At 42.6% G+C, this 26,848-nt stretch overlaps 1 protein-coding gene across 3 annotated transcripts; it reads left to right on the top strand.

The window, feature by feature from the left end:
- Positions 1-11,576: 11,576 nt before the first annotated feature.
- On the top strand, positions 11,577-26,766 carry Mgst1 (microsomal glutathione S-transferase 1). 3 transcript variants are annotated; one of them, XM_027429934.2, is made up of 4 exons: positions 11,577-11,713; positions 17,655-17,811; positions 20,437-20,531; positions 26,170-26,766. In XM_027429934.2, exons 2-4 carry the CDS (start codon positions 17,686-17,688, stop codon positions 26,414-26,416), a joined length of 468 nt encoding a protein of 155 aa, XP_027285735.1. In that variant the 5' UTR covers positions 11,577-11,713; positions 17,655-17,685; the 3' UTR covers positions 26,417-26,766. The 3 variants fall into 3 exon arrangements, with proteins under 3 accessions (XP_027285735.1, XP_027285734.1, XP_027285736.1); XM_027429933.1 differs by having other exon boundaries at positions 11,613-11,769; XM_027429935.2 differs by having other exon boundaries at positions 11,614-11,758.
- Positions 26,767-26,848: the final 82 nt, after the last annotated feature.

The raw sequence follows: 26,848 nt of genomic DNA, 5'->3' as shown, positions 1-26,848 counted from the left end.
CTTTTAGGTTTTCAACCTAAATGGGGTATAGGTATTCTCTTGTGATTTTTCTGAATTTCTTTAGTGTATGCTGCGATATTTCCCCATTCATCTCTAATTTCATTAGTTTATGTCTCCTCATTCTTTTGAGAAATTCAGATAAAAGTCTATCAATCTTGCTTATTGTTTCAAAGAACCAACTCTTAGATTCATTGATTCTTTGTACTTTGCTTTTTTTGTTTTGTTTTTCTCTCTCTCTCTATTTCTTCCCATATACTGTTTTAGGTGTTTGGTTTGTTCTTGTTTTTCAAAAGACTTGAAATGCAAATGCATCATTAAGTTATTTATTTGGATTCTTTCTGATTTTTAAATGTAGGCATTGATTGCTATAAATTTTCCTCTTATGACTGCCTAAAATGCATCCCGGAAGTTTGGATGTATTGTGTTTTCATTTTATTTCCAGGATTTTTTTTTATTTCTTTCTTTATTTCTTCTCTGAACCATTCAATATCCAGTGGTGTATTGTGTAATCTTCATAAGTTTAACATCTATAGATTCTTTTGTTATTGATTTCTTTGTGGTCTGATAGGATAGGATAAATGGAGTTATTTCAATTTTTCTATATTTTTGAGAATTTCTTTATATCCCAAATACATGATCCATTTTAGAGGCATTTCCAAGGGATGCTTAATGTATGATTCTGTGTGGTTTGGGTGGAATGTTCTACAGATAGGTATTGGGTTCATTTGATGCCATTTAATTCCTGTGTTTCTGTTTATCTTTGGGGCAGATAACTTATCTCTCGGAGAAAGTGGGGTTTTGAGATCTTACACTAGTACTTAGTTGAGATTAATCTGTAGCTTGAAGTCTAGTAGTACATTTTTATGAAATTGGGTGTGCCAGAATTGAATATTTATTTGCTTAGGATTTTAATCTTCTTAGTTCATTGTCCTACTGATCATAATGAAGTGTCTTCCTTTACCTTTTCTGTTTAATTTTGGTTTAAAATTTATTTCATCAGGTTCTAAGATAATGATGCCTGTTTGTTTTCTGGTCCCATTTGCTTGGAATTATTTTTCCTATCTTTAAAGTAAATTTAAGGTGGTGCTTGTCTTTGAAAGTACAGTGTGTTTGCAGATAACAAAGATTTGATTGCTCCTTAACCTAATCAACTAAGTGGCATATTTTGATTGGAGAGCTGATGCCACTAATATTCAAAGTCATTACTGAAATGTATATATTGATTGCTGTAGTTTTATTGTATTTTGTGCTTAGTCCCATTTTGTATTTCTGTAATCATATCTTCATTTGTTTACTTTCTCTAGTTTCTTGATTGTACTTATTCATGTCTATAGTTCAGGTACTACTTCCAGCATTCGCTGTAGGGTTGGTTTGGTAGACATTACTTCTTTAGCCTGTTTATAACATGGTAAGTTTTTCTTTCTCCTTCAACTGGGACATATAGTTTTTCTGGGTCAAATAGTCTGGGTTGGCATTTATTGTTTGTTAGAACTTGAAGTTCAAAGCTCTCCTAGCTTAAAAAGTTTCCATTGCCAAGTCAGTTGTCATTCTGATGAGTTTGCCTTGACTTGTGATTTGTGGGTTTTCTCTTGCAATTTTAAATATTCTTTTTTTGTTATATTTATTTAATATTCTAGTTAGAATATGATGTAGGGTGCGTCTCTTCCAGACCTGTATATTTGGTATTCTATGTGTCGTATCTGTGTGGGTTTGTCATCTATGCCATAGATCTGGGATTATTATTTTTTATCTATGTCTATAATTTATACATTTGGCCTTTTCCTCAAGTTCCTGCATATTATTTCATGTACATCAATTTTTAAAAAAAATTTCCTTGATTGAGAGGTTCAATTCCTCTTGCTTTGTCTTCAAGCCCTGATCGTTTTCTGCATGATCCAAATTGGACTGTGTTTCCAATGGAGTGATTGGATTTTTCCGTTCCATCTTGATTTCAGCTTGAGTTTTCTTAAGTATTTGTATCTATTTATTGAATTCACCTTTCCAGTCCTGAATTTCTTCCTTATTTCATTGCGTGATTTGTTTGTGTTTTCTTGGACTTCAGTTTGGGGTTTATTCCTGTTCCCTTTAAGTTTATTCATGTTTTCTCGAGCTCTCTAAACTCCCTAAATTCTTAATCATTTTAAAGATGTCCTTTTAAATTCTGCATTCTGAGGTTCTCCTAGGTAGTTCCCATTGCAGAACATTTCTACAGGGATGGTGGTCGTTTGAGATTGAAGACTGCCTTGGTCTTTTATATTGTTTTTGTTGTGGGAGCTAGGCAAGCAGAGCCATTTCATTGGTTGTGCGTCTAATACGAGAGTTTCTAACACACATCCGCTGAGCGGGGGATAGTCTCATTCTGCTTTTTGCTGTCCAAACTTGATTGCTTTGAGGTCAGGTAGAAGTATGTAGCTTATAGTCTTTCAGATAGTTAATACCAAGTTTTGATCGGAGAGGGTGTGGTAATTCAAATTCAGTGGCAATTGGTATATATATATGGAAGGGGTCTGGAGTGGTGGTGAGTTTTCTTGAGTGAGGTCCAAGAAAGGTCCCTGCTGCAGTTCCTAACTGAATCTGCATATGAAAGGCAGTGGTGGTGAAGGCAGGGGACTAGGTGAAGTCACCAAGAAAACATGCAAATGCCTATTGTGTTTCCTTTTTTAACAGCTACATGACACTTCAAAATTATGTAATCTCTGTTCTTAAATTTCTTAGTCCATTAGTAGAAGATGATACTTGTCTCCAAGTGATATTTTCAGGCTCAAAATATCATAAGAGAAAACCTCTGGAAGAAAATTGATGTTTTTTTAGAATTTCAAAGGTACTTGGGTATAAAAATTGTTTCAACCTGTGTTCCTGAGTGAGCTATTTTTGTCAGTGCTTAAAAAATGACATTTAATTTACATAAAATATATGGTCCCTTCTATGAATGTTTGTAATTTGGTGCTTACTATCGGGTTTGTAACACACTGGAAAACATGAGTATTTGGTGCATAAGAAAAAATTTTAATTGAATATAAATGTGTATCTCTATAAAAATATGTCTTGATTGATTAGAAAGGTTTTGAATGACATGAGTCAAACAAGGTGTTTTCAATTTGGGGTGAATTATTTTCTGCTCACCAGAAAAACTCTTAATAATATTTAATAATCTCAGTGCCTGTCACCCCTTTCTGGCAAAGAGGCCATTCCTCAGCTATTCTTGAAAATCTGTACTGTTGCTATGATGTTTCTTTTTCTAGAAAGAAACAGACTTTTCATTCTCAGGGCTGTCAAATGAGGAGCTTCCTGAGCACACACAAACTCACTCCCTTATTGCACATCACAGAGCTCCTGCCTGTAGCTTGAAAATAGAAATCTTTGGTGTAAGCATTTGCCTGTTTGACAGCTCTGTTCTAAATTTTGAAACCTGTGGTACTGTGAAGCGCCTGTCTGACAATGGTATACCAGAGCTCAGTCGTGCAAAATAATTACTGTTCATGGTTCCTTAGCTGAAGTCAATAACTCCCTGCAAAACACAACATAATGCACAGATCTAAAGTTACTAAATCAAAACTGAGAAGAAGAAGAATTTTAAACAAGTTTGGCAGAGCAAAAAAATGGGCTCTATGAGATTTACCAAGTGATTTCTCGTTACCCATGGACGGTTCTAATCTAGGAGGAGCTTTCTGGAAAAAGTTGGTAATTTCTATTAGGACATCCTCGTAATTGCAGAGTGATCTTAAGTGGTGTCAAAGAAACTGGCTATCACACAGATAGTAAATGCTGTGCACTGCCTGTTTTATGAATGTAAAATATTCTGTGAATTCAATATTTGAAAGCCACCAGTACATCACTGAAGGGGATGGCTAAAATAACACATACGTTTTACAAATACATACATGTAGTCAGAGTTTCTGTCCTGTCTGGTCCCATAGCTGTTTTGCCCCAAATAGACACATAGAGACTTACTTGTTTGGCTGATTGCTTAGGCTTCTTACTGGCTAGCTCTCTCTTAATTATTTTCTTTTCCTTTTTTATTAGAAAGAAAATTATTTTACTGTCAATCCCAGGTCCCTTTCCCTACCTTCCTCCCCTGCACCCCCAACCAACGCCCTACCTATCCCATACTCTTTCTGCTCCTAAGGGAGGGTGAGTTTCTCTTAATTATTAACCCATAACTATTAATCTATGTATTTCTACATGGCCTTATCTTACTGGACAAGGCTCCAGCATGTTACTCCTTCATCACCTACATGGCGTCTCTCTAGAGACCTGTCTCTGCATCCTCTCCCTAGAAAGCTCCTAATCTCATAGCCCTGCCTATTCTTCCTGCCTGGTTACTGGCCAATCAGTATTTTATTCATCGACCAAAAAGAGAAACATATATACAAAAGGACATTCCCTATCATATACGTGCACACATACACATATAAACTATAAGTGTAAACTCTGTAACATTAAAGTTTATGCATTTATAAAATGTATGTGTACATAGAGGCTTACTTTTGCTTACTTGCTTTGGTTTTATTTTTGGTGACTGGAATGGAAGGCCGCTTTCCCTCAGTCCACAAATAGAATCCACAGGTCAGTAGTGCAGAAGGACTTAGAAAAGTCAGCATTGATCCTGTAAATGGCAGTTATGTCTCGATGTTGCCTGAATCCTTTGCCGGTGAATCCTGGCAAGAGTGGGTGGTGGTGTGTGATGGCTTGAAGGAGATGACTAATCTGCATGAGAACCTAATGGAATTGATCTCTAGCATTTTCCCTTCTTGAAACATCTCCTGGGTTTGACAAGGCAGACACATAGAAACCACCAGGATTTCACAAAATCCTGTGTGGACTGCTTAACCTGTATTCCTCTCTTTGCTTTCGAGCCAGGGTCAAGGTGACACAAGACTCAATAAATGTGTAACTATTATAGACATAGTTCATTGTTACCTCCTGTAAAGACCTCAAATTTAATAGCTAATCTTTATGTGCAATTTGGACATGAAGAGATGCACTGATTTTGACTGTTTGCGTCCCCAGCAAGCACGATTAATGTATATGTGCATGCAATAAATATCATCATTTACACCACTCCAGAAAGTTCTTTATGCTCTAGAATGGGTCTGAATATTTGTGTTTCCAAAAGCCATGCTGGAACTCAGTTTCTACTTTAGTTGTATTGAGAGGCCGGGTTTTGGGGAAGTGATTAAATCAGAATGCAGTTGGTGTCTTTATAGAAGAGATTGGAGGGAGCTGCCTTGAAAATTGAGGAAGGCTCTGTCTGACAGGCAGAGCACAGCCCTCACTGGCACCACATCTGCTTGGTATCATGACCTCAGGCTTTCCAGTCTCCAGAACATAAAGTCTTGCTATCTCTCACTCCACACACCTAAGGTGTTTTATCATAAGACCAGACAGAGACACTCTGTATTCCCAGGCATTCACTACCTTCATCTAAGAAAAAACAGCCACTTTTCTCATTTCTATTATTGTAAATTAGTTTACCTTAAAAAATCTTTCACATAAATAAAGTCGTATAATTTGTGCCTGGTATTCTTTTGTTTAGCACAATAATGAGTTTGAATCATGCCATCATATGAGTAGTAGCTTATTGCTTTTTTCCTCTGATATAGTCAGCAGAACCTTGTATGAATATTCCATAATTAGCTTTTCCACCCTTCTGCTCATGAATGTTTTGATTGTTCTTGGACATCTTTCTTTGTGTTCATTCTTACTTCCCTTGGGTCAATATCTAGAAATAATCTTGATTGGGTATAAGTCTGTTTACATTTGTAAGAAACTTTGAGACAGTTTCCCAGTTGCACACTATAAGACTTCAATATTCTCTACCATGTTGTGTTGGATTGTGTCTGCCTTCATACTTCTTCCTTTTAATGTATGCAGAATTCAGCTTTCGACAGAATGTGCACTTCCAAAGAGCAGAGTTAATCATGAATTCGGAGAAAAGGATTTTGCTCAAGCAATTGGACATAGCAAGCAATATATCCAGAAGTGGATAGAGCAGAGGTGCATGGCTGGAAAATGACAATCCCTCTGCATGCTTTATCTGCAAAACACACACACACACACACACACACACACACACACACACACACACACACACACACACACACACACGTTATTGTTTCTCTTAGTCTCATCCAATCGGACCAAACCAGACAGAATCAATTAGAATGTTTTTAAATTCTGGAGAAGCCTAAATATGGACTTGGTGTACATCTAGGAATCAAAGACCCTACTTACTATTCTGCAGGGACTCTACAATCTTAAAGCTAGATCAACACTCTTAGCTTTCTATCTTTAAACTACTACAGATAGCTCTCTTATTGCTCACGTTAATGTCAGGCTGGTCCATCTCTTTGGACACACTTGTAGAAATGCTTGGAAGAATAAATCAAAGTGATGGATTTTGATATTCATATTTCTGATAACTAATGGCATTAAATACATTTTAGGCAGCCATATATTTTCTTTTGTGAAGTTTCTTTTCAAATATTTTGCCAATTTTCTGTTTTAATTTTATACTTGTATATCAAAAATTGTCCTATGAATTATTTTGCATGTGCATTCTTTGTCAATTGTACCAAGTATTTTCTGTGGCTACTCACGTGATGACTTCTGATGAGTAGATGGTAATTTTCATAACGACAAATGATCACATTTATCATTTTTTTGTTTTATTTTTTACATATAAAAAAGCTTTTGGAATCCTGTCTGTGACAATTTTGCCTGTGCAACATTCTGAAGCCACACGTGATTTTTAAAGACGTTTATAGTATGATGATCCACTGTGCCTTAATTTCTGTGTGTGGTGCAGCATATTCATTTTCCATGCAGATATTCAGTTTTATCATCTCCCCACTTTGTTCAGAGTGTTCCTTCCTCCATTACATTGTCTTGATGCATTTATTGAAAATCAATTGCCCAAATAATTGTGGTTCAATGTCTGGACTCTGGTCTGTTCCTTTGACCCATTTATCCATTTATGCTCTTCCATGTACTGTTGACTGGTTTCAGTTTGCTCTGTCCTTTTGCTCATGGATACTTTTCCTTTGTGTGGGTCTTATGTTCTTATGTAGGTCTTATGGCTTATTTAATAAGCTAGACAGATGTCAGTGTCCATACATTAAATGGGGAAAATAAGAATTCCTTTATATGACTGCTGCAAAAAAATAGCCAATCTAATACACATTTTAAAAGTATATTATAGGGGAGAAAACAAGAGCCTGGAAGCACTACTAAGACTGAGCAAGAGAAAACCCACATGCCTGCCTGGGGCTGTTTGCCTTGGGTAGGGAGGAGAAAACACAGACCTTTTTATGATAAGCAAATATGTTGTGGGGTGTTGGGAAATATTAATTTAACTATGTGAAGGTGTGTTACATTTGTTAATGCTGCATTTGTTTAATTATGTAAAAATGTGTTGCTGTTTCACTTTGCTTGTCTAGGGCACCCAATTGGCCTAACAAAAAACTGAACCACCAATAGCTATCCCTCAATGGCAGTAGAAGGATAGGTGGGCTGGCAGGCAGAAAGAATAAGTAGGAGGAATCTAGGCTTGGAAAAGAGGAGAAGAGAGAATGAGGGAGAGAGGGAGAAGTCCAGGGCCAGCCAGCCAGCCACCAGCCAGCAGACATAGAGTAGGACATACCAAAAGAAAGAAAGGTAAAAAGCCCTGAGGCAAAAGATAAATGAAGAGAAACAGGTTAAGTTATAAGAGCCAGCAAGAAATGAGACTAAGCTAAGGATTAGCATTCAAAGCTGATAATAAGTCTCAGTGCCATGATTTGGGAGCTGGTTGGTGGCCTCAAAGAAAGTGTGGAAGAGAGAGAGAGAGAGAGAGAGAGAGAGAGAGAGAGAGAGAGAGAGAGAATGGATCATGTCCTGTGGAAAGAGGCAGATCTGAAGCAGGTATGAGGTGTGGGTGGCTTATTTGCCACCCTGGGCCATGGTGATGCCTGGGCCTGGGCTGCTGCCAAGGACCATGTCTATGCCTGTGACCTTGCTGCAGCCATGGTCTGTGTTGATGCCCATGACTTTCATTAGCACCCAAGGCCTAGAGGATCAAGCTACACAGAGAGCTGGTCCCTGGCCCTTACTGCTACAGCACTACCAAGGCAGTGCTGGAGAGCTCAACCTGGTGGTGAGGATGAGTCAGACCTGGCAGGCTGACCAACACAGCAACCCTCCAGGTCCAGAACCAGAGCAATGAATTGGCCCACCCCATCATCTATCCCATCTATGATCTGCTGGAGCACATGAAAGGGCCTGTCCTGCAGACCCAAAGCTGAAGGACCTCCATGACACAGGGCAACAACAGGATATCCAAAAGGAGTCCCAGTGAGAGCCCAGTATTGATAGTGTAACAGAAAGCAGAAGCCTTGAAGCAGACCAATGATTCATTGCAATGATCACTTGCAAGTTCAGATGTAGGGAATAAAAGGGAATACTGCGTGATTCTCTGTGTCACACCACAGCTTCCACGATGAGATCTTTTTCAGTTTTTATTTAATTTTAGTTTTTTTTGAGGGGGTTACAAGGACAGAGGGCAGATATGAAGGAACAGGGAGATGATTGGGATCTAGACGCACAGTGTGAAATCCACAAAGAATCAATAAAAATTAGAAAAAGATAAAAAAGTATATTATAAGCTGGGGGGCCTGGCTCAGTGGTGGAACATCTCCCGAGCACGCCTGAGGCCCTGGGCTCCATCCTCAGTACTGTCAAAAAGTAGCACCTTGTAACTTGATAGCAACACTTGCACATTTGGAATGTTGCTTATACCCATTCCACATTTGTGTGTAAGACATGTTTTCATGCTTGTTTATTCAAATCTCTAAGTGGATATTCTTAGAAGGTGGGGTGGAAGTTGGGGAGACAATTGTAATTTAAGGGAAAACAAAGATCCAAGGTCACTGAAGGGAGCGCTAGATGGCCGTTTTCCACTCATCTGCAGGAAGCCCAGTCTACCATTGTTGGGGGCCTTTCTCCTGTCCCCCGTGGTGTTCGAAAGGCCTGGAGTACTAGAAGCCTAGAGCTTTGTTCTGGATGTTTCTGGCTCTGCCTCGGGCTCTTCTACTAGGGCTTCGTTTTCCTCATTATGGCAGCTGTGCTTTGCAGAATGGTCTTTTAAATGGTATTTTAAACTGTAGTATTTACCATGGGACTATTTGTCTTAAAGTTTGGATTGAGTTTCTCTGAAAGGTTTTTATCCTAGTGTTAAAATGGTGATCAGGGGAAAGGCTGGAAATTGTAACCCTTCTTTTTTGTCAAAATAAGACAAGTGAAATAATAATCCTCCTTCTCTTCAGTCATCTCAAAGCACACTAGGAATGCAAGAGGGACCCGGAAGCTGTGCTTGCTCCTCACGTGGCCCACACAGCACCTAAACGCAGGATAAAACTCTGCTCTGCTGTCTCTGCTGTCTTTTGGTGCCTATCTTCTTTACTCTGGGTTACCTGCTCATGTTGGCAGGCAAGCATGTTATTCTCTCAGGCTGTAGCTGCCTAGCTTGCCTCAGCCTCCTGTAAGAATGAAAGCACAGAGATCAGACATTGTCCTAAATCTGCAGTGGCCTTGGCTCCAGCACGGACGACCCTCTATGCCAGCATTATCCATGAGAGTAAGCCTGCATCCCGGGGCAGAGCGATCATTTCCTGTAAACTACTTGGTCCACTGAAATGCTAAGGAAACCATCTTCTGACCACCTTGTGGGACCAGGTCTGAGCAGGACCAGAACTTGACCAGGACCGCTATGTTATGCAAATGCCTCTCTGCCCCATTTCTTCCTCCACTTAAATCTACAGCTTATGTTTCTACCCTGACTTGGACTTGGGGTTCCCACACCCCTTTATCTGTTCTTCTTAGTGTGGCCACACTGAATAAATCTCTATGCCCTGCATCATCACTTGTCTTTTTAACCGGCCTGCTGGGACAGTTGGCTAAAGCCATGGTTTTCCACCTTACTGTGATTATCTGAAGGTTAGTAGAAAATATCCATTTATCCATGCCCTTTTCTGTTAAACTTCTCCTTCATCCGCAGTTACCATCCCCAAGTGCAGATATTTTATTCCAAAGTCCGATGGCCACTTAATTTTTTTGGCCTTTGCTGTAGTATAAACCCCCTTTTAGCTTTAAATTTTATCATAAACCAAGTATGTTGCATTCACTTAATACATTTTTGCTGAATTTGTCTATTACAAGCAAATGGTTATATTATACCAAAGCCACAGATATATGTGTAACCTTTCTGCTATACACATAATACAGATAGTCAATAACTACTAAGCTATTACAACACAAACCTTGGATTTGTTGATTAATTAGCTGATAGTTTGGACACATTTCAATTACTTAGATGAATCAGGTGGTTTTTCTTCATAAAAGAATGCTATTGGCCCTCCACTGGCTTTCTGAGTATGAGATTATGAAGTTAAGAACCCTCCTGTACCCTTCTCTATGAACTTGTCTGCAGGATTTGTGCTCTCTTCCTTGGCATAAATGAAGAGTTCTTTAAGTCCCACATTACTAAACTTTCTCAAGGGAACTCAAAATGGCCCATCTCCTCTCAAGCTCTGTTCCACTGCAGTCAGTGTTCCAGAGAGGGCGAGCAAAGGAATCAAAGTTATCAAGTGAAATAAAGAGTGAAACCAGACAGTCTTTTCTGATGGTCTACCAGCCACACCTGTGAAGAAACCATCATCAGGCCCAACTCTCTTCTGTTGTGAACAGCAAGCTACTTTTTAATTCCTTTTGTTTTTAGAGGGGGATAGAACACAGAATTGTCTAGTAAATCTTTAAAATGAAAAAAAAAAAAAAAGAGAGTGAGTCATGGTGGCGAAAGTCTCAGCACTTGGGGGCAGAGGCAGGAATGGTTACAAGTTTTGAGTTCAGCCTAGGATATACAGCAAGTTCCAGACTGCACTAAGTAGCAAAACAATCCCCCAGACAAACCAAACCAAACCGAAGAGGCAAACGGACCAATGAAAATCAGAAAGTTAAGTGGCACTCTGTGAAGAAGAAGAAAAAGGAGAATGAGGAGGAGGGGAAGAAATGAAAAAGAAAGACTCCCAGAGCAATGTGCGGCCCAGGTGTGAAATGCTGTATATCCACGAGAGAAATAGCACAGATGGGAACACACCACCCTTAGAACTCGTCAGGGCAGCCCTCGGAACTTCTTCTTGGCCGTTATTGTGGGGCTTTGTGCAATAGCTTTCATGTTGCCCTAACAACCCTGCCTTCTTGCGACACTTTTCTGAAAGTCACTGTGAAAAGCACAGCATGTTAATTGCCTAACACACTCAGAATTTCTCTTGTCCCACTTTGCACCCTGAAGGAGGGAACCACCCTGTCCTGAGACTTAAATTTTCCAATTTTTGTTTTCAGTTTTCCAAATTCAACACTAAGGTCTCCCCCCTCCCCACCTCTACCCCAAAGGGCATAAAAGTTAGCAGCCCTTCTGAGTCTCTTGCTCCTGAGCCCGAACAAAATTGCAATGGTCCTTGGCTCACTTTCTGGAGAGCCGAATCCGGGCTTTTTCCGGGTGGGCGGTGGCTGCAGGGACCTCGGTGATTCGGGGGCGGGGTTTGGCGAGCTCAGGGGGCGGGTAATTAAAAGCAAGCCAGAAAGAGGGCAGTGCCGGCCGGAGTCCTCTAGGTGAAAAGTCCCCGAGGTGTGCCAGCTGGGTCCCACAGCTTGCGGTGGTGCTTCTCCAGGGACTCAGGTGTGTGCACAGCAGGGGTACTCGGCGGTCCGGTGCTGCTCGCAGGCAAGAAGAGAGTGAGTGGTTGGTGCAAGGGGCCGGTGGGTGGCGGTTGGCAGGTGTAAAGCAAGAGGGTGGCTGTGCCTGTCTGAAAAATCTTTGTTCCCTTTAGCCGCTTAAACATCTCCTTTTGTGGCCTGCTCTAAAAGAGAATTGTGCCTTTTATTTTTCCTCCTGCATTCAGTTTCTGTTCCCCAAACTCCAAGAAGAAACTTGGCAGCAGTGTCTTTTCATGTAATCGAGATGGTTTCCTTACTTCATATTTTCAAGACCAAATAGCACCCCCTTTTGAAAGGGTCCCTTGATCCTGAGAGGAGGAAAAAGTATATGCAAGTCGTAGCAAGTTGAGAAGTCGCTGCGGTCTCAGCAACTTCTGCCCATGCCTAGTGTGCAAAGCCCTGCGGTGTCGCTGATGACTCGGGCATGAAGGCCTTTACACTGGTTGAAAGGCTGTTGCTTTTCTAGATTCACTTTTGGTAGGCAAGGGACACCTTGAGAAGTCGTTAAAATAATAATTTTGATGTCAGATGATATATGAAGACTTGGTAGATCAAGCATCATGGTCCTGCAGCCGGATGACCAGAGAGGTGAGGGTGCAGCACTTGGGGGTGTTTTCCCCAAGTGCCACCCTTCCCCTTCTCCACTCCAGTCTGGAGAAAAAGGAATGGACAAGCCGGTTCTGTTTGGGTGAATTGCTTTTTCTCCAAGTGCCATGCCAGGAGGATGCTGGCTAAGCTGCTTTGTCAGACAGGATCCCAGCTAAAGGTCCTCAAGCCTAGAGTGCCCAGGACTATGCTGGAGCCCACTTTTGCTTTCCTAGAAGTGCTTTCTGCAGTGAATTTGGGCCTCGTTGCCTCTGTTGTCCTTGGCAAGTTCCAAATCAAGAAGGCAGATGTGTGCTGACAATCTATGGCTATTTTAAAAAGTGACATATTTGGTTCTAACTTGAGTATTGCTCGGTGACAGACACATATTTTTAGGAAGTCATTTTTGGTAATCCCTGAAGCTTGAGAGGAAAGTCAGCATGGTCTCCAAAGAACACCTGACTCCCCAGGGTCGCCAAGAAGTAAATGATGGCCCCTAGCCCTCCTGCCCTCATATTCTCCTTCATAGCTATTCCATTACTTATCCCCTGACGTACCTGTCTCTTTCAAAGCCATCTCCCTCCTTTGTACACTCCCAAATCCAATCTCATGTCCATTTAGTCCACCACTTCCCAGCATCCACACTTCCCCCATATGTAACCCTCTCACACAGTCATCCCCTCCATCTCACCCACCCCGGTACACCACCGTTATTGGGGTTCCTAAACTTTCTTTCAACGAGGCTCTCAGCAAGCTGAGGCTTCAGCTGTCTCAATCCCTTCAGGACACTGTAGAGCTGACATGCAGCGGCATGGCGGTTGCAACCCTCTTTTCTGTTATCGCACTACATGTTTGCAGCTTTCAGTAGGTTCAAAATTGAAGAGTCATGGCCTTGTGGCTGTGTGCCCAGATTTCCCGTGTTTCACAATCCTGATGCAGAAAGGCTAAATAGTTTTGAAAAGAAAGGAACTTTGCTCTCCTTGGCCAAGGGCCCATGAAGGGAAAGAGGAGTGCTCCTCAACCAGATATGGTCTGTGACATACTGTACCAGGGCGACATGGTGATGGGACTTACAGGAAATCTTCCAGGAGACCACAGTTTCTTCACAATTACTAACACAGTAGAGAGCCCAGGAATTACAGATCGAGGAAACCAGGCTCCAGGCTGGTGCCCCCACAATGCCTCCTGGCTTTATTGCTACCCTACTAAAACTTCCTTTCTTAAATACTTTGCTGAGTTGGAGTCTTTCATCCCAAGCTGTTTCTGGTCAACTGTCTGGTGTCCCTTTGCTCTCTCCCGACAGGAATCCTGTATAGGTGAAGAGAACCTTGTATAGTGGTGGCAGTCTCTGGAGAGGGCCTGGGCCTTAGAGGCTGGACTAGCTGAGCGGGAGGCATGAAGCTACAAACATTTTGGAAAGCTGAGTTCCACCATTTTCGACTAATTGGTAGCTTTTGTCATTCCCAGCTTCAGGCTGTGGTGAGATCGGTGATGGCAAACTGAGCAAGCACCAGAAGGCAGTACCGTCTAGTTTTGCAGATCCTCTGCAGGCTTCAGGTTCTGGTCCTAGTGACACATGCGCTGCTCTCAGGTCTAGGGTAATGGGGTCCTCAGCTTTGACAGTGGGAGCTTTCTAGCTCCTGCGCCTTGGGCTGGGAGTCTAGATATTTAGCAGCTCCTGACAAGACTTTCTGGGATCAGGGTCCAGAGTTTCTGCCTTTGGCCCTACTGTCTTTGTCACCACTGGTTTGTTTCTGCCGCAGCTGCCTCTAGAGCTCCCCCAGTGCTGTCTCACGGTTATCATCATGGTCCCTGCTGCCTTGGGACTCTGTGGTCTTCCCTTGGCTTAGTAGGAAGGCCCACTGTGCTAATGATGAACAGCACGGATAGTCAAGAATCTGGGTGTGTTGGTGCAGGGTTATAATCCCAGCACTTGGGAGGTGGAGGTTGGAGTGTAGTGAGTTTGAGGCTAATCTGGGCTACATTGTGAGACTCTCTCTCTCAAAAGACCACACACACGTAAGGTAGACAATAAATAGCTGCCCAAGAATGGGATTTTGGTGCTGTCATACCAGGAAGCAGCACAAAGCAATCCAGACAGGGAATCTTGGCATGGATCATGGCAGACATTCATGTAAATGAAGGACTGTGTTGTCACCAATTGTGGCGTACTCCCTTATGCAAATGAGTAGCTGTATCTGCACCAATCACAGCAGTCCAAATGCAACCATAGGGCTGTGTTCACTAGCTAAGGTCCTGTTGGGCCTCCAGGGAACCTGCCCTCCTTTCATCTGTGGAAAAGGCTTTGAGGTTTCCAGATTTCACCAAGGCCTGTGATGACCGAGCACCTGGCGCAGTGATGGCTGGAACAAGACCTGGAGGAGCCAGAGATATGCATTGTAGCATGTGGCTGTGGTGGCGGTGTTGCTTCCTTGAAGTGTGCATTAACTATTCAAATGCAGATACTGGCACGGCCGTACTTCATCTGGGTGATCGGCAAACACCTGGTGTGTAAAAGAATCCTCTGATCGCCGGGCGTTGGTGGCACACGCCTTTAATCCCAGCACTCAGGAGCAGAGGCAGGCGGGTCCCTGTGAGTTCGAGGCCAGCCTGGTCTCTAAAGCGAGTGCCAGGATAGGCTCCAAAGCTACACAGAGAAACCCTGAAAAAAGAATCCTCTGATGTAGCATTGACTGGTGACATTTTCTGGATGTGGTGGTGCACGCCTGTAATCCCCATACTGTAGAGGTTGAGGCAGGGGGATCAGGAGTTCATGGCCAACAGGGGTTACATAAGAGATCCTGTTTTACAGGTATGGTTAATTTGTAGCTAGTAAATGGTGTGTTGAAATCTACCTTGACTCCAGGCCACTTCCAGAGTCTGTGTGAACTCAACCTCCCTGTGTCTTCTCAGACACACCATAGCTGTCTCCACACACTGGGCATAATGCCAGCCAAGATAAGGACAGTAAAGCGAATGGATGACTGCTGTAGCTCCTATGCTTGCAGTTATCTCATGTAGCTTATAATCAAATAGTCTGAACTTTCTCCCATTTTTCTAAGATTGTTTCTGCTTCATTTTTAGAAGACTGAAGTCACCTAAAACTCCAGCCTATTTATTTATTTCTTATTTATTTATTTGCCACTTCTCCTGGGCACCTTCTCTGGCAATGAGCATTCAGTGGGCTTGTTTTCATCATTACAGAGCCTTGCCATTATTCTGGATTCAATCAGGGGCAGCAGGCTCATGACAAAAGAGGAAAGATGCAGAGTCGTATTGCTTTCCTTCATGTTGGCAGTCAGTGTTTCCTGTTTCCTAATGTTCTTAGCATTGCTCCTCATCACATGGAGGCCTGTACCCGGGAAGTGGAATATGTCTGACAGAGGAGGTTCATGGGCCCGTGGTGTATAATGGCAGGGACTGTCTGGCCAGTCTCCCAGATCACAGGCCTGAGGAGTTCCCCCACATTCCTGGCAACCTAGCAACTCCACTTGTATGAGCTTCTTGTGTATTGTTTGCAGATGCGGAAAACCCTCCATTGCCCTTTCTTTCCATCTGATGACACCTCTTATTTTCCCACTGACAGTTCTAGAAGGTTCCTCCTCCACCCCGCTGAACAAAAACACCAACCAACCACCACCAACAAAACCCTTCTGAACTTTTGTTCCAGCAATAAATAAGTTTTGTTCTGGGAACAATCACAGAGACTTTTATTTTGAAGGTTATTAAATAGTACAATTTTTTACTTGATAAACTTCCCGAGTTTTTTTTTTTTCCCTAAAGTTCTTGTTGCATTTCTTCAGATCTCTGTTCTGAGGCATGGACCATAGGGATTCTTTATTAAGCTAATTAACTTTACAGAAGCTCTGAAGGATAGGGCATTTTACCATGACTTTTATTCCCCCAATACTAGAGCAATAGCAGATATATTAAAAACTACTGAAAGTATTATCTTGCTCTGAGATAACACACTGCTTTCAAGACCATGAACTCATGGAAATGGATTAATTTACTGTCATATGTAGAATTTAAAAACAATTTAGAGTACAGTGAACCCTTTATTTCATGAATTTCATCCAACTATAGATAAAAAAGTATCAGAAAAAAAACATGTCTTGTTGAGCATACACAGTTTTTCTTCTCATTAATTCCTGAACAGTACTGCATAGCTGTTTGCATTCGATGTACATGGCATTGGATGCTGTAAGCGATGATGAGATCATGGCCTACCTCCACTCTCTTGCTCTCATGAAACACTCTGACCAAAAACAGTTTGGAAAGGAAAGGGTTTATCTAGCTTACTCTTCCAGGTCTCCTGTGTCATTGAGGGAAGTCAGTGCAGGAACTGAAGCAGAAGCCTTAAAGGAACTCTCTCTCTCTGTCTCTCTCTCTGTCTCTCTCTCTGTCTCTCTCTCTGTCTCTCTCTCTCTCTGTCTGTCTTTCTCTCTGTCTCTCTCTTTGTCTCTCTCTCTGTCTCTCTCTGTCTCTCTCTCTTTCTCTCTCTCTCTTTCTCTCTCTCTCTTTCTCTCTCTCTCTCTCTCTCTCTCTCTCTCTCTCTCTCTCTCTCTCTCTCTCTCTGCTTTCTTATTCATCACAGGCCTGCCTGCCTAGGGATGGTGGTGTCTATAGTGGACTGGATCCTGCCACATCAAGCAACTTTGATGCCCCCATATTTGAATTTTGGGTGCAGGGGAGTTTGGAGAGGACTGAAGTGATAGAGACCTGTGAGTTAGGTTTCAGATTTTAGACATTTCCAGTAACATGGCTGACCTGCTGTGGGTGGAGCTTGGTGCTTCTGAAGCAGCTGTCATGACTTCTGCACTATGCATTGAACCCTCTGTCCTTCCTGGCACAAATCTGTATTTTACCCCATCTTTGGTGCATCCTGGCTGTTTTTATGCTCCAGTATCCCTTACGCTTCCTTTTAGCCTTTGTTCCATATCTTCATCTGTAATGACACAGAGCTCGAGAAATCATTTTACAGTTTATTCTGGAAATATTTTTGCTTTTCACTAATTAATTAAATTCTTTGAGACTTTATCCTGTAGCCCAGCTGACTTGAAATGTGCTGTGTAGCCTTGGGTGGCCTTAAGCTCAGCGCAGTCCTCCTGCCTAGTCTGGCAACAGTTGGATTACAGGAGTGAGTCAGCATATAACGCTTTGGTTTTGAAAATTGTGTGAAGATGTAATCATTTCCCTTGTGGACAGTCCATGATATTATTTTTAAAGGACAATGTGGTCAGATTACTGATGTCAGCACAATAAGTGATCACCAAGTTACCCAGGGTGCTTCTGACTCCCCCTTCTCTTGCCTACAGTCATTTAAAGATTGAGACCAAGACTGAAAGAATGGCTGACCTCCATCAGCTCAAGGACAATGAGGTATTGATGGCCTTTGCCTCCTATGCAACTATTGTTCTTACCAAGATGATGTTCATGAGCTCGGCGACTGCATTCCAGAGGCTAACCAACAAGGTAAGGGTTCAGAGGCAACACTGCCTCACGTTTATGGGTTAGATTCTGGAAAACAGCCTATTTTTATTTCTGCTTTATCCTTTTAGGTAATGCTCAGTCAGTAGCAGGTTGGGGCTGTGCTATGCTGCTAATAGAGTCTGGCCTCAGTGTTTCTCATGGTGCAAGACTTTTGTTTTCATGATGAAACCACTGACTCTTTGTGGGCATTACCCACAATTGTGATTCACATAGCAGGTGAAATTTCCGGGGTATTCAGGTTTGGTTCATAGTCATCTCCTAGCAGGAGGTGGGTGGTGTGATAGAACTTTCTTCTGCTTCTCCCATGAGCTGGCTCCCTTCATCTTGTTGCACTAGTAGCAGTCTCAGGTGAAATGAAGCCTGGTCTCTTTGAGGGAAACTGAAAGAGAGGGGCAAGCAGCAGCCAGTGTCAGTGTGGGTCAATGCTACAGAGTGTCACTGAAGAGGAGGCTTAGGTAAGAAGTATTTATTCCTCATGGCTCTGCAGGGTTCAAGCCCAAGCCCAAGATGCCAGACTTGATGCCTGGCAAGGGACAGATTCCTGATAAGCATGGGGCATCCTCTCCTTGTGTCCATGCTAGTTGACAGAAAAAAGGGGGAGTAGATGAAAAAGGCACGGATTCCATGCACGACGGGCCCATCCATGTGACCTTATGATGCCACAGAGGCCCTGCCTTCAGACACCGTCACCCTGGGAATCAGGCTTCAGCTTATGCATTTTTTTAAGGTCAGGAATATCAGTTAATAGCAGTACTCGCTTGGCATTGCATACACAAAAAGGATGGGGCTGAGATGAAAACTCACCTTGAGAAACAGGGTTCAGTGGTAGAGTACCTAGAATAAACGGGGTCCTGAATTCACCTTCCAGGGACACCTCAAATTAAGATTGGCTTACACCACAACTTTGGGTAGTTTTCATTGTGGCTGTTCATAGGTTGGACAGTCGGTGCTGTTCAGGCACTCATCTGAGGGCAGCCTGAGGAGCGAGTCCAACAGACCTGGCCTCAGGGGCTGACTCTGTCACATGTCTGCTTAGCAGTTCTTCTTAACATCTTTATTTGCCATAAACACTCATCTATTAAGAAAAATATTAGGCTGTTTATGATGATTTCAGGCTAAAATTAAAACTATTTTTACAGCCCATGTTTTTCTTTATTATAAATTATTAAACAGCGAAGCCTACTTAAATATATCTTAAATGCATATTTCAAATTTCAAGGGATGGGAGAAATAATTTCAAACAGCATAGTAATTACAGAAAGCAATCCATGAACAGATGCCCCAGAACACGTCCTTGTTGCTCAATGAATGCATTTCATCTGCCTATAGTTTGCTGTCTCAGTCAACATGGGGTTTATGCCCTAAAGAGAAATGAGGGCATTTCCACATCCCCATGAAGTCAGAGTGCCTCCCATCCCTCACCTCTTCCTGCTGTTTGCCTCTTCTGATAGCCTTGGAAGGCAAAGGCGTTACTTACTGAAAACTGAGCATCTGGAACCCTGATACACTAGAGGGGAGGCATACCAACATCACTATGCAAAGGATGCCAGGGTACCATGCTGATGGTTGCTCTAGCTGAGAATTAGGTCTCCTTTGTGTTTTTACTTCATTGATAACTAGTTTTTAGTTGTTTAGTGTGTCATTTTGTGTGTGTGTGTGTGTGTGTGTGTGTGTGTGTGTGTGAGAGAGAGAGAGAGAGAGAGAGAGAGAGAGAGAGATTGAGATTGTGTATGTGCTGTGTGTGCACACAGGTGACCTTTTGGGGCTCAGTTCTTTCTTTCTACAGTGAGTTCTGGAACTTGAAGTCAGGCTTGCAGGCTTGCATGGCAAGCTCCTTTACCTGCAGAGTCATCTCACTGCCCCCCTTTCAGGATTTTTATATTCTAGCGTTTATTGCAGTTTTCATTCATGCTGCTTTTAAAAAGTTTTTATGTTGATAAAGATTCAGGCTTGAACTGCACATGCTTTCCTTACCCCACCTCCTGGTTTGATTTATTGGTCAACAGTTTCTTTCTCTAAGGGCCAACCAGGAAGCTGAGGTTGTCGCTCAGTGGGTAAAACACATGCTGTGCACATGTGAGGACCCCGGTTCGAGCTTCCTTATCCATATGAAGAATGCCAGATATGGTTGCCTGCACTGATCATCTCACCAATGGGGAGGTACAGACTGGCTGATCCCTGAGGCTCCCTGGCAGCCAGCCTAGCCGACTCCGGGACGCTTTAGGCTACTAAAAGAAGCTGTCTCAAAAACTAGGCTAATAGTATTTCTCAAATGAAACTTGAATATTCAAGGCCTCCACGTGTGTGTGCACTCATGTGTCTAGCACCTGTGCTCACGTGTGCCCGTACAAACTACACACACACACACACACACACACACACACACACACACACACACACACACACGTTAGCAAGTTTGTGACTATCCCTACTATTCCTTCACATTTCAGGGCATTTGGAACTCAGTGCTTTCTCTCGGTTTGTTTTTGTTGTTTTGTTGGTGCTAGTGGTTGAACATAGGGCCTTGTGCTCTGTCATCAAGCTATATACCTAGCCCTGGCATAAGTGGATTTTCTTCTTCTTCTTACTTTTTGGTATTTCGAATAGATTTTTGCCAACCCAGAAGACTGCGCTGGATTTGGCAAGGGAGAGAATGCCAAGAAATTTCTTCGGACTGATGAGAAGGTGGAACGGGTGCGAAGGTAAACTATTGTCTCTGGAAATTCCTTGCTCTAGAATCCTGGTCAAGCAGTGCAGCCAAGAAAGGGATCAGGGTCTTGGAGAAGTGGGCGGGAGCCAGTCATTTTCTGTAGTCTGTGCAAAGGACTACAACAAATTAGGCTCCTAAAGATCTCCTCGTTGTGCTATACTTGCTCCGGCCTCCAACTTTGTTATAATTCTGTATGGACTTTGTTGGGGTTGAAATCGCTGCTCTGTTTAGGGATACATTAAAATAATTGTAGGTAGGAGGTAAAACGCAGGCAGTAAATTCTTGCAGTTTTGTGACTTCCCTCCAGAATTGAGAGTGTCCATCCGCACAAAGGGTCAAAGGACTAGACGCTTTTGTAGAAGCATTAAAATTTGAAAGTTGAAACTTTTTCGAGAAATAAGATCTCTTCCTTATACCTTTCCATCTCTCTCTGCTCCTTTGTCTCTGTATCTTCATAGCTGCCACATTTAATATATTGCAAGTCCAATAAACACTAAAGAGAGAGAGAAGCCATATTCCATCCTCACAGGTTTATTTCAAAAGTACCCGGAACTGTAGGTCTGGAAGCATTTTCTTAATCTTTGTCATAAAGTCATGTGGTGTGTTATTATTGTATACAGGTATTCAATGCTAAGTTTAAGTAATAGCTGCCTGTATGTATATCAGAGTAATGAGTTCTTGAAAAGATTTCCTCAGTTTGGTGTGAATGACCATGAGATGGATCTCAAGAACAAGAGTTTTCCTTCTGCAAATGGGGTGTCAGGTGAACTCTCTGGATCATGCTTATGTCACTGCTCCCTCCTTGCTTCTCTGGGATGGTCTGAAGGCCCTCCAGGATAGTTACAGACTCTCTCATACCATGATGTATATGGGCTGAAGATGTGCCCTGGCCTGGGATCAGACATTCATGTGTGGTTCTGAATTTTGCGTCTTGTTACATTGGAGGTAAAGTCAGCTCTTCCCTCAATTCCCTCAACAAATCCACTGAAAACTGAACAGAAATGGGCTTGAGGAAATCGAGTGTGTGGGAATTTACACTGTGCACTAGAGACACTTCTCAAGCAAGAATCCTTCTCTATGAAGTGGGATTGGGTGCTAGGTTCTTATGACACCTGCTTCTGCTTCCGCAGGTGCTGGGCTGGGGAACTCAGTCCTCCTAAGTGGGCCAGTCTTGAAAACAGGGTGTGCTGAGAATAGGCATCAGAAACAGTTTCAGGACAAAAGGATGGAAGCAAAACCCCCCAACAGTGTCAAGTGTTACTATGGGGGAGAAGCAAGATTAGATCCATGCAGTCAGACGCTTTGGAAGCGTTAAACCGTTTAAAGCTTTATCTGTTCTTTCCCAGTTTCTCTTTGACAGCAGGCAGTTGCATGGTTGATGCTAATCATGGCATTCTATTCATACAGTAGACGAGGACTGGGAAACACAAACAGCACTGTAGTGGCATTGTTAGCAAGATGGAGAGGCACACGCAAGCCTCTGCCGATATGGAAACTTAAAAAACCATTTTATTTTAAGAGATCAGACTCTCTTTGTTATTTATCCCATCTGCCATCCTCACCCTCATGTGGGTACTTTTAGAGGAGGAATCTATAATCTAGTCTGATCTTCTTCTCAGACTACAAATAAATGTAACTGACATTTAATGCCATAGACCTTAGCTATACCTGCCTAGCGCGGTATAGCACCAGTGTCCACAGCGCCCCCTGGTGATCAGAATCTGAACTTACAGTGTAGCAACAGCAACTTTTTTTTTCCTCAGTTGCATATTTTTGAGAATTGATTGGCCTCATCAAATAAAATACTAATAACACTCTGTGAAATAAATTTCCTAAGAAGTTTTTAGAATCTCCTTTTCCTATTTTCAATGCAGGATTTCCCTCTCATTATTTCAATATGTAATTATAAACCTCTTGCCATTTCCATAGTCAAAAGGCAGGGTGGTGCTACAAACGAAATGGATGCTATCCTTGAATATGTATGGAAAGTTAACAATGTAGGGCAATTAGCTGCAAGCTTAAAGTAGTATGTGTTGGGATGTCAAGAAATGTAACTGTCAGTACAAGAGTTCTAAACAGACACAAGCCAGGGCTGATTAGCAAACACTACACATGCTGGTTTATTTACTCAATCCTATTTCACATTATTCTGAGAGGAATTCAACCCCCCCCCACACACACCCAGTACTTCAAGACAAATGAAACTCGAAAGGGAATCAAGAAGGCTGGAAGAATGAAGGGAGTTATTCTAAAGAAGTTGAGTTTAGTTTCAGGGAAATGCCAGGAGCCGATAGCACACTGTCTTCAGAGGTGAAGAACACCCTGCCTCCAGAATGTTCTGCGGAGCTTGAGGGACCCAAGTGAGGATTCCATCAAGAGGCTGAGCGATGGGTTAGAGGTTGAACTACATGATGTCCTTTGGCACCACAGCTCATGATCAAAGCAGCTTCTAGAAGGTTCTCAGATGAGTATCATGGTCCAACCTTCCTTGGGATGCCATCAGAGATCTTCCAAGAAGATAGGAGAGCAACATTCATGCAGTAATCAGGCAATGACATGAAGCAGTGGTCTGTGCCTCTGATGGCATGGTGGAATGCAAGGAGGACATCCCAGTGGCATTTCGGACTATTTCATGAAGGAAGAAGACATGATGATGAGAGGTTATGTTAATTTGAGCAAACTCCTTGTGAGAATTTAGACACACCACTGTATGCATAGAATCAGAGCCCTGTCTGAGTGAAGGGCATCATGGAAATATGGCTGGATTCCCCTATCCCTGACCCCTTTCATAGTTGGCCACTGCCTGGCCAACAATTCATTTAGAAGCTCAGAGCAACTATTGTCCAGCTCAGGAGATGCTGAAAAACCAGAGAGCCTGACCTGAGGGAGTGGACTGTGACAATGTCTCCCAAGCCTTTGTGGGAAGGTTGGCCATAGCATGAGGCACCTGTCATAGGGCCAGGGGGGATCCATCTAGGAAAAAAGTGGTCACTCCTGCACGAAGTGTATTATCTCCCTCTTAATCGAGCCCAGGAGCTGCTAAAGATAACGAACCTGGCAGGTTCATAAGGAGAGCTGGGAGTGGTGGAACAATCTCGAAATCCCATTGCTGGGGAGGCCGAGGCAGGTGGATCCCTGAGGCTTACTGGCCAGTCAGCCTAGCCAACCCTGGGTGTTCCAGGCCACTGAGACACCTTATCTTTAAAAAACCCAACAGTATAAGTTGGTGGTTTCCGAAGAGAAATATTGAGGTTTTCCTTTGGTCTTCACATCTGTCTGCTTTTTCTTGTGCAGCCACACCCTTACCAGTACCATGTAACATGGCCGAACACACACAAATGCACGCAAGTACAAGGGAGATTGTTAGCTGGTGTCATCTTTGTAGATCTCCAGACATTTCCCTAGTGCCTGATTTCTCTGAAAACCTAAAATGTCTCCCTCTATTATATAGCTCCATTCTTGTTATCTTCTATTCTTCCCCTGACTCAGCCTTTCTGCTCCCTCATGTCCTCTGCATCCCTCCTCTTCTCCCCTTCTCATTCTCCTAGCTCCCTCCCCCCTCTTGCCGTGCTCCCAATTTGCTCAGGGGATCTTGACCCTTTCCCTTTCTCCAGGGGACGAGGCTACCTTAAATGCCCTCCCCTGATAATGAGATTGATGACTGACTTATATACCACCCGATAGCCCTCATGCAACAGCTGGTAGAAGTAGAAGCAGACACCTACAACTAATCACTGAACTGAACTGGAATCCAGATGCAGAGAAGGACGAGTGAAGAGCAAAGGGATCCAGACCAGGCTGGTGAAACCCACAGAAACAGCAGACCTGAACGTCGGAGAAATCTTGTTCCCCAGACTGATAGCTGGGAAACCAGCATGGGACTGATCCAGACCCCAGGAACATGGGTTTCAGTGAAGAAACCTTGGAAATCTATGGGACCTCCTGTAGTAGTTCAGTACTTATCCCTAGCATAAGTGTGGACTTTGGGATCCCATTCCACATAGAGGGATACTCCCTGAGCCAAGACACCCAGGGGTGGGCCTAGGCCTTATCCCAAAGGATATGATAGACTCTGATGACACCCTATGGAAGACCTCACCATCCAGGGCGAGCAGAAAGGGTATGTGATAGGTAGGGTTTTAGTTGGGGTGGGTGGTAGGGGAGGACGGGTGGGAGAAGGGAACTGGGATTGTCATGTAAAAAAATCTTGTTTCTAATTCAAATTAAAAAAAAATCTGAAAAAAAAAAGAAGAAGGGAGAAGATATCTCTATTGCCTTCAGAAGGATTCAGAGGCCAAAGCAATGAGCCCTGGAGTGAGGTGACAGGCTCTCTCCCAGCAGATCTTGTTCCTGAGCCTTCTCATCTACCCCTCCGTACATGCCCCAAGTGGTTTCGTGAGAGAAGTGGGGTGAACACTTCTAGGTCTTCCCCAGGTCTCTGATGACTTCATACAGCTTGATTTTTGTCTTGGGCTCTTAGGGAAAGCAGGAATGGAGGTAAAGAAAACACCATGCAGAGGACACTGTGCACTTATGACAAAACAGGAGGCAGTCACATGACATACAAGCACTTTCTAATCTGCTGATACTACCAAATTCTAGGCTAGGTTGCAAACCAATTTTCCTAATTCGGTGCTTAATAAAGGGCACTCGATTTAGTACTTATGCACGTAAAACTTTCCAGATCAATAATGGATGTACTTTTCTTCATAGTCCAAGTCAGGAAAGTCTTAAGGTACCACAAGACAGAGGGAAAATTCTAATGAAAATGTTTTCTGCTTCCTTCTAATGGTGGTACACAGACGGATTCTAAGAAATCATATTCTCTTTCTTTTAGCTTCTCCCTGCCCCACACTCTGTCATTTCTGTGTAGACCTGCACTTTTGCCCTTTTGTTGCTACTTTCTTCTGTGGTTTGAATATAGAATGTCTGAAATTGCTCCCATATCCATCCAGTGGGATGGTTTTGTCTGGATGTGAAAGAGCTTGGGACTTGGTGGTGGTTTGTACCAAGGAATTTCTGTGTGACCTCTGAAATGAAAACGTTCTGAAGGGGTTGTTTTGAGAAAGACCATAAAAGAAAGAATTTTCTTTCTTTGGGAACAAAAATTTTCATCAAAAGAAACTTGAAAGAAAGCGATCTCATACTTATGAAAAGGTTGTGTGTTTTTCTAGATAGATGATGTTTTAGTAATCAAGACACAGTAAACTGCCATCTCAAGATAAACTAAAAATTTTCAAAATGTGATGTTCTAAATAAAAACCATGTTAGTAAGGAAGCGAGACAGCTGGGAAGAAAATCGAGATTCTTCCTTTGTAGTAAAGATCCTCTAGCATCGTTAGGTGTGGTGGATTCCCCTGTGTAACCGCAGCACTTATAAGTAGAGGCAGAAGGACTATGAGTTTGAGGGGAGTCTGGCTACAGAATAAGTTTCAGGCCAGCTTCAGCTCACCTTGGCTCTAACCAGATGAAACCCAACCCAACCCAGCCCACCCAATCCAGCCCAACCCAACCCAACCCAACCTAACCCAACCCTTCCATCCGTTAAGACTGTGTTCTGTTTTAGAAGCGAGGGAAGAATGCGTCCCTTCCTACTGATTTGAACTTTATGTCACCATCTTGTCTCACAGAGCCCACCTAAACGATATTGAAAACATCGTTCCCTTCCTTGGTATCGGCCTCCTCTACTCCTTGAGTGGTCCAGACCTCTCAACGGCCCTCATGCACTTCAGGATCTTTGTCGGTGCTCGGATCTACCACACAATCGCCTACTTGACTCCCCTTCCTCAGCCAAACAGGGCCTTGGCATTTTTTGCTGGCTATGGAGTTACTTTGTCAATGGCTTACAGGCTGCTCAAGAGTAGATTGTACCTGTGAAGGGGATTGTAGTTCTTAACATCTGAATGCTTTTGTTTAAAAAAAAAAAAGAATTCTGTATTTCCAGTGTAGTCAAACAATTTCTAAGGTTTTGTGTGGGAGAGGAGCAGAGAAATTAGGAACCAGGGAGACTGGCATCCATAGCCTCTATTCTTATTTTGTAATAGGGATAGAATTTTAATATAATCAAACTTAACCATGCTGCCTAACTCCTACATAGCTTTGTTGTAAGTCTTGATTATATCATAATTTGTAACATTTATCTACCTTTCATATTGTGCATCTATGTGAAACCTGGGATTCATTATTGCTGAAGTAGGCACATGAATTAAAAAAACATTAAAAATGAATTTTGTTTGTTTTTTTTCTTTTTCAAGAAATTGTGTTTGTTTATTTATTCATTTATCTATTTGTGTGTCTTTTTTTTTTCAA

This window comes from Cricetulus griseus, chromosome 8, assembly GCF_003668045.3.
Source record: "Cricetulus griseus strain 17A/GY chromosome 8, alternate assembly CriGri-PICRH-1.0, whole genome shotgun sequence".
In the NCBI taxonomy this organism is placed as follows: Eukaryota; Metazoa; Chordata; class Mammalia; order Rodentia; family Cricetidae; genus Cricetulus; species Cricetulus griseus.
The sequence above is the reverse complement of the archived record's forward strand: the minus strand, read 5'-3'. Positions and strand labels throughout refer to the sequence as shown.